The sequence below is a fragment of the Centroberyx gerrardi genome, chromosome 17 (assembly GCF_048128805.1).
Source record: "Centroberyx gerrardi isolate f3 chromosome 17, fCenGer3.hap1.cur.20231027, whole genome shotgun sequence".
Taxonomy (NCBI): Eukaryota; Metazoa; Chordata; class Actinopteri; order Beryciformes; family Berycidae; genus Centroberyx; species Centroberyx gerrardi.
Genome location: NC_136013.1, coordinates 16,422,592 through 16,430,258, shown reverse-complemented (window position 1 = coordinate 16,430,258; position 7,667 = coordinate 16,422,592). Strand labels below are relative to the sequence as shown.

At 47.5% G+C, this 7,667-nt stretch overlaps 1 protein-coding gene across 1 annotated transcript in view; it reads left to right on the top strand.

Annotated features, from left to right (window-relative positions):
- Positions 1-466: 466 nt before the first annotated feature.
- LOC139931706 (cysteine-rich motor neuron 1 protein) overlaps positions 467-7,667 on the top strand; it is a 33,730-nt gene continuing 26,529 nt past the window's right edge. The window contains exons 1-3 of the mRNA XM_071925291.2: positions 467-1,130; positions 5,934-6,095; positions 6,398-6,571. Of these exons, the coding sequence (XP_071781392.1) occupies positions 833-1,130; positions 5,934-6,095; positions 6,398-6,571 (634 nt within the window). The 5' untranslated portion in view covers positions 467-832. The remainder of the gene's footprint in view (positions 1,131-5,933; positions 6,096-6,397; positions 6,572-7,667) is intronic.

The window sequence follows — 7,667 nt, the reverse complement described above, 5'->3', positions numbered from 1 at the left end:
GTATATATCATAGTAAGACGTATCAACCTGACGTCAATAACACGAGGATAGGGTTATTTTCGGGGAAAAGACATTAATGCTTTTCTGAGAGCATAATTGATTTTTCCTTATATCAGTGGTTGTTTGCCCTGCCCACATTTTTATTTAGCCTACCACTACACCACGCAACTAATAAAATCTAGGCTAATGGCTTTTAAAAGCGCAAAAACGGTGTGACGTAGGCCTGCATAATGTTAAAGAGAAAGGGAACTTGCATTCAGGATAGTAAAAGTTGCATCATTGCGCAACACAGAAACGAGTTGCCGAGTGGGGATAAATCAGTTCAAATCCTCCCTCCGTTCGCTCCTTGTGACTGGTCGCTGCCTGTGTCAGTCAAGGAGAGGGGGGCACCGCTAATTTCTATATGCCTGTATGTCAATTTAGGTCTCAGATTGCGTTCCCGTGTGTCGCTGTCAGCAACAGCAAGCCTCACTGGATGCCCATAGCCTCCGTCTGGGATGCATACATTTACTTGATCAGACGAACCACTTTGGAAGCGCGTCTACCTGCTTACATTGAACCTTTGCCTTTGGATATTTCTGCCACCCATAACGCATCCGCACACTTTAATCTCGTGGTATTCTCTTGAAGTGGCTTGTGCCGACTGTATAATCAACAGTACGCTTGGGGAAAGGCGCACCACAAAACTTTTCCCCATTCCTTTTCTTTTTTTTTTAAGAAGAACTTTTTCAACTTTGGAGATACTACATCCAATAGACATTGCGGCGATTTCATGTGGCTTATCATTTGACATTTCTTTGGAAAACTTACAGAGGGTATCCACTTTTGAAATATGTTCAGCAAGTGCTCGGTTGCGTTATTGAATTTCTTGATTCTGGTGCGGGCGCTTACGGCTCATGAGTGTACACCGTGTGATCTCCGGACGTGTCCCGGAAAAGCCCCGCACGGCTGCGAGGGTGGCCGGACCTTGGCCAGGGACCCATGCGGATGCTGTGACCAGTGTACGCGGCTGGAGTGGGAGCCATGCGGCGGCCAGGACTGGGCGCACGGCTACTGCGCCCTGGGGCTGACCTGCGCCTCTGTCAACAAAACCGGAGCTGCCACAATCCCTGAAATTGGAGTATGTAAAGGTGGGTAGTCTTATTATGTTCAGTTCACAACCCGTTAACTGGATTAAACTCTGTCGTTTTTATGGAATGAAATTGGAAAAATGTGGTCTGCTGCGCAACAACTGGAATGGGAGATGAAATGAGTTATTTATTATCTTAATAGTGCAATGAAATCTGCTCACATTTATTGTAAGGACCATAGGCGGTCTATTCTTTTGGTAGACAACTGTCCCATTCCTCTTAACAGCTTGAGGGCATCACTATTCAAATGTCAGTTAAGTCATGACTGCACTGACTGTGTCAGTGTTTACCTTGTCTCTGGCTGCCTGGAGCAGCTCCCCGGGTCTGAGGGGCTCTTGACTGCCAGGAGAGGAGTCATGTTCAACTGCTCTTTCTTCTCCTTGAAGCTTCATTCACTCTCCGCGCACAAGCATAACAATAAGTTTGGCAGCAGGAATTTGGCAGCAGGTTACGTGTCAGCTCTAGTAAAGTTCAGTTCCCTTTGCTACAACTCAACCAGACATTTATAAAAAGGCAGTGAATTGAGATAAGACAAAAATGACCGTTTTAATTTGTGTGAGTGAAAAAGCATGGACTGCCCATGGAGTATCCGATGATTGCAGTTATGTTTGTTCATTATGTTTGGATTACACCGTCTTAATTTAATTTTGAAATAAATAAGCTGTCCTTTGCCTGCAGGAGTTGATTACACAATCACTGGGCTTTAGTGTGTGCCTCTGAGCTGCTAGGCTTTGCCTGGACGATTGCAAAAGTCTCCCCAGCAGGTTTTCATTGGAAATCCTACGAATCCACAGTGCTATACTGTTCTATTCATGCTTACTCCAACAGAGCTAGGCTGGTTGTAATACTGTCTGATGTGCTCATTTTACTTGTGATTTGCGTAACTCTCTGAACTTCAAAGAAAAGTGCCTCAAGAGTTTGCCTCTGTTAGACTGAGGTAAGACGTGCAGGGTGTCAAGTTCCTCACACAGTGAATGAAGTAGCAATGGTCTCCCCCCATGGGACAAATAGGCATTTGGAAGACCCCCCAGCCCCTCCACCTGCACTGTCTCCAGCCTGTTGCAGGATGATTGAAGAGGACTGACAGGACCGGAGGAGAGAGTAAGCAGCTCTTGCAGGGTGTCCGGATCCCCATGACCCTGCCCTCCCCTCAACCCTCCTTGGGGTGGTCCAAGTCAGGGCTCCATGGGGGTTTCCAGGGGTCTCCGGCCCCAGGCCATCCCAGGAGACGATGCTGCTGATTGTGCTTCATTTACAGGTTAGGCTGGGGTCTGGAGGACCTAATCCTCTGCCTCTACGTCCCAACATCCCTACTGCAAATTAACAGCTTTGGAACGGGTGGGAGAGTTAATGGCTCCTCTGATTGAGTCGTGCCTCTGGTCCCGTGGCTCCAGGGCCTTGGAGCATGCTGCTGACCCCTAATTCAGACACACCACACACACACACACACACACACACACACACAGACTGACAGACAGAAAGACAGACAGGCATACACACACTCTTACACTATCCCAGAGGGTCTAGGTGGGGGTAAATCAACACCTCTCAGTGTGTTTTCAGGGGCCATGGTCGGCAGGCTGCAGGCTAGCTGGAGGCTGATCCCAGATTTCCCTCCTCAAGCCGGGGCTAGGGTCTTAAAGTGATTAGGCTTGCAATCAGGAGTAGGGGGTAAATGTTTCCGCACTCTGATCCCTGCTTTTCTGCTCACAGCCTTTAGTTTTCTGGGTGGTCAATATCTGTCAGTGTGGAAACGTAAAAGCGTGTGGCACAGGTGACATTTAATGTTTTCTGTGAGAGGGATACCTCAGTAATGCTTTTTCAGTCAGGTCTTAATCTGTTATTGTTCGCCAGCTATGGTGATACATTCACCCCCCAGATGCAGTAAACAGCATATTGGAATGTCTATCAAGTGTAAACACAGTTCAGAGCTCCTACGGTCACGGAAAAGATGGAATAGTCATTGAATGTTTTTTCAGGCCTGGAAAAGCTGTAGAAGATACTGATATCCAAACGGTTTTGGAGATGTCATAGTAATCTTTTCTTAATCTTTTTTGGTGTTTAATGCCAAGGTTTGTTGCCAGAAGAGCTAACTACTTTTGAAGGGATAATAACCCAAAATAATACATACCTAATTACATGAGTCCAAAGAACTGGTTCTAGCTGGCCAAAAACAATACCTGGGATATTCAAATCAGTTATTCACACAAAAGAAATTGACATGTAAACATAGAAGCTGACAAATTTAATGGAAATTGCATTTCATGCAATGTAATCAATCCAAAGATTTATAGGAACGCTGACATTTGAAGTGAATGTAAGCTTCAGGTTGCAGACTGATCCTGCTGCCTTTCTCCAGTGTATTGTTATGACTACAAGTACCTGATCTTGGGGAAGGTTTTGTTGTTAATCTCTGTGTGATGAGTATCACCCATTTGGGTGTTGCACCCTGGGCCTTTCACCATATCATATCTGCTGCAGCGATCAGTCTGTCAGTCAGGTGATATCCTGCAATCCTGCCAGTTAAATGTTTTGTTTTGACGTTCTCACTGTGTTCTTGTCCCTGTCCTCCCACGCCAAGTTTACCCATGCTGCAGAGCCACTTAACATACCACCTAACAGAACGTCTGTCTTAAAGGGACGCTGTGTCCGCTACACTCCTTCACATGCCGTCCACTTCCCCCTTCCTCCGGTATTATCTAATGTTTCAAAGACTTCCTTTTTAGCTCGCTATCAGCCAGGGGGTCTCCAGAGGTCAGCTTCCCCATCCCAGCCCTGGATGCCAAGACAAGCAGTCTCCGTGTCTGAGAGAGGAACCCCCTGGGACAAAGCCGCAGACCCCGGCTAGAGCCGTGCCAGGCCAGACCTGCCTGGAGCAAGCCCAGACAAAAGCTAACCAGGCCAGACCAGACTAGACCATGCCAAACCAGGCCAGGCCAGACCACATAGGGTCAAGCCACAGACAGACGGACAAGGCTGAGGCAGACCAGATTAGAACAAACCACTTGACTGGGGTCAAGCTAATAATTAATGAATGACAGACTGTCCCCCATGCCCAAACTTTCATTAATTATGTCTCCCTCCCCCTGACTCCTACCTCCGTCTGCATGCCAGATTTAGCTCCCCACACAGACAAGCACCACCACCATCTCAATGAAAATACCCTCCCAGGCACAGGAAGGCCTGTGGATGGAAAAACTGTGGAGGTGAGGATCATTTTAAGGTGAAAGGAAATCCCAGGGAAAGTTTTAGTGAGGCAGGAGAGCTGGGGTGTATTGAAAAGACTGCTTGTGTCTTGCCGGTCTAGCTGGCTGTGTAGGAGAGCCACTAACACTCCAGGCTGGCCCAGGTTAAAGGTAATGTTGCCATTACCTCTTCATCCCCCTCCCTCTTCTCTTCCCTTCCCTACCATTGGCTGGGCTTGTGAGCATCTTCCATCACCCAGGAGTTACCGTTATTCTAACGTCTGCTGAGAAACTATTCCCAGGAGTCACATCCATGCAACCTGAACTGAACAACTTGGAAAAAATATATTTGCCAGGCTACACAGAATGTTTGCCTCTGCAGTCATATTGATTTACTTAAGCTGCATAATTCATTACAGAAACAAAAGTGATTTTTTTACCACAATGCAATATCTGTTTTGGATTAATAGGAATCAACATATGTTTTTTATTACAGTGCTTAAAAGGGAAGCAATGGAATTCCATTCCTATCCTATCATTTTGAGTCATCCCATTATTGTTTTTCCAACCCCTAACAGAGAATAAAAAGGATTCTCATTTTATAATGCTTCCCCTCAGGTAGGTAGGTAGAGTATCCAGGTACTCTTTCTATGAATCACTGATGAATATGTGGAGTGGTTAGTCTATGCCTCTCCTCTGGTGCATTGTTCTGGTGCATAGCTGTTCGGAGAGAAAAGCCAGAGTATTTTGATAAGCTGCGATCACGCCTCAGCGCTGTTGATTGAGGCCCAGGAGCCAAGTCCTTGGGAAGGGGTTATTTGGTGTTAGGGTTAGGGTGTCTCACTGTGCTTATTCTGCTGTCTGCAGCCATAGACTGGGCCACCTTAGTGGTCCCCGAGAACCACGAAGGAGAGCAATTTGGAGGTGTGTGTGTGTGTGTTTATGCATTTATAAGAGAGGAACATCACGGCTGATGTGCATGTGGGGGCCCTTTGATCCCAGGGTTTGGTGGTTATTCAGATCTCATGGTGCTATGGGCCACTTTGCTCCCTACCCACCTCCCCATACTCTCCTTTCTATCATTATACATTTTTCTCCAAGTGGGCCTAAGCCTCGAGGTGCCATGTCAGGGGGGTCCGGCTCGCTAGGCAAGGGACAAGGGAACAATGCGTGGGTAATGGGTATGGTGCAAGCGGCCTTGATAGAGAAGAGGCGTTCCAGCAGCCAGCAGAGATGGAGACCCTGGGAGGGCCCCATGCTGTGGAACAAAAGCAAACAAATGGGCTCAACGGCTGAAGTAGCGTGGCACAGCGAGGAGGGAGGAGGGACGGCTGATGCAGCCCAGAAATACACTGGTCACTTCAATAATGGTTCTGCCCGCGGGATGTGTTGCGACAGAGGCTGGAAGCTTGCTGACCCTTGAACACATAAATGGTGCTTGTGAGAGAGCGCCAGAACTCTTTCACTTGTGATTACCTGTAACCCCATCCAGTGTCTGTCTCTTCACCTAAAATCGAAAATAGGCGGAGCAGACAAGCCAGTCCAAGCGAATCTGAAATTCAGCTTCTTCACCTTCAACTCCCTAATATCTTCTGTGCTCCCCCGCTGTCCACCGCAGAGCTTCCTGAGCATCCAGAGGCGGGCCTGGAGGACGAGCGCTGCCCGCTGATGACGGGCTGCGACAGAGCAGGGGGTCAGTGCGTGTGTGACGCCCGTCACTCCTGCTTGGGCTCCTTCGTCTACCCAGACCAAGAGACCTGCATGAAGCCCAGCAAGACAGGTGAGTCCCCTCCCTCCACACACATGAAAGCACAGATGCATGCACACACACAAGCAGCCTCCAAGTTAGACAGAGGGAATAATGCTGTCCATTGAGAGTAGCTAATCCATAACAGATGCGGCTCTTAGGTGACTAATGCTAGTTACATATCATAGTGATGACACACACGCTCAGGCTTTGTCTGGCGGTGCCCCACTCACTCTTGTGTGGTGCCATTGTCTGTGACTCATTGATGACTGTGGTGTGTGTGTGTGTGTGTGTGTTTTTGTGTGTGTGTGTGTGTGTCCGCGGCTGGCTTGCAGAGGGTCGGAGACACGAGCACCGGGAAAGGCACAGGGAGAAGTTTGTGGGACCGTCCAACCCGGCCTGCATGTTCTCTGGGTGTAACCTGACCGCCGAGGGGTGTGTGTGCGAGTCTCAGAGCTGCCACCACCACTTCTCCTACATCAACCGCAGCCAGTGCCAGGAAGCCGCAGGTAACCTTCAAACAACCTGCAACCGTAACCGACAACCGGACAAGCAACCGACCAGTAACTTTGCTCAGCGTTATTCAGCCTTGTTGAGATACGGGGATTGATATCAGAGTCTGAAATAGATTCACCACGACAAAGTTACATTTACGTAACGGCATTTTATCTTCCTGTTCAGATTCCATGCTTAATATAAACATTGATATAAAGTGCGCTACAGCAGACAGCTAAAGGTTTTGCCCTTCTGCAGTACAAATCACCTCTGAGTGGAACACAGCATTCCATAAGTCTGTTGTCCCGGCTCATTATGTGTGAAGGCAAGCATATTGTCGCTGTCGAACGAAAACTTTGTGACTCCAAATTTGGTCACTTTCAATTTTAAGTGTATGTCCCCTTTTAATCCTGTGAAAGTTTAATGGTTTGTGGAGCAAAATGTTAAAACACCACAAGTCCATTGGATGTCAAAGTGATTTGTCAAATGTATAATTAAGCTTTTGCGCTGATGTACCGTAATATTTGCGTAGAGGAAGAAAGAAAGAGGGCAGATTGAGAAACGGTGAGAGAGAGAGCAAGATTGATGATTGATGAAGAGATTGACGAAGAGAGCAAAAAGGAAAAATATTAAGGGTGAAAGAGAGAAAGTGTGAAGAGACAGATAGAGAAGCAGAACAGAGAACAAGTTACCTGGACTGTTGATGGAAACATGGAGTGTTAGCGCTCCAAATGCCCTGGACACAAGGTGGTCTCTAAGGTGTAACTGTATAGTGTGCAGGATGAATGCTTACCCTCTGCCAGGGGTTAATAGCGAGAAACCCATGAATGAGGTGAGAGATGATCCTACTTATGAACTTGTCTGCCACCCTATTAACCCGCTTGAGGCGTTTATTTAATTACGAGCCCCATAAAAGACGGAATACAAGAACGTGTGTTTACCCCCACTCTTAGCTGTCTCCCTGATTGACACTTCTAAGTGAAAAAGGCTTGTGTTGCAGTGGTTGGTTTCCCCATTTTGAGTGCAAAGTGTCAGAGAGAGAGACGGGCCCTGAAGTGGTGGCTGCTCCCTGAATGGCATCTGCAGAATAGGACGGTGCTTGAGAAGAGT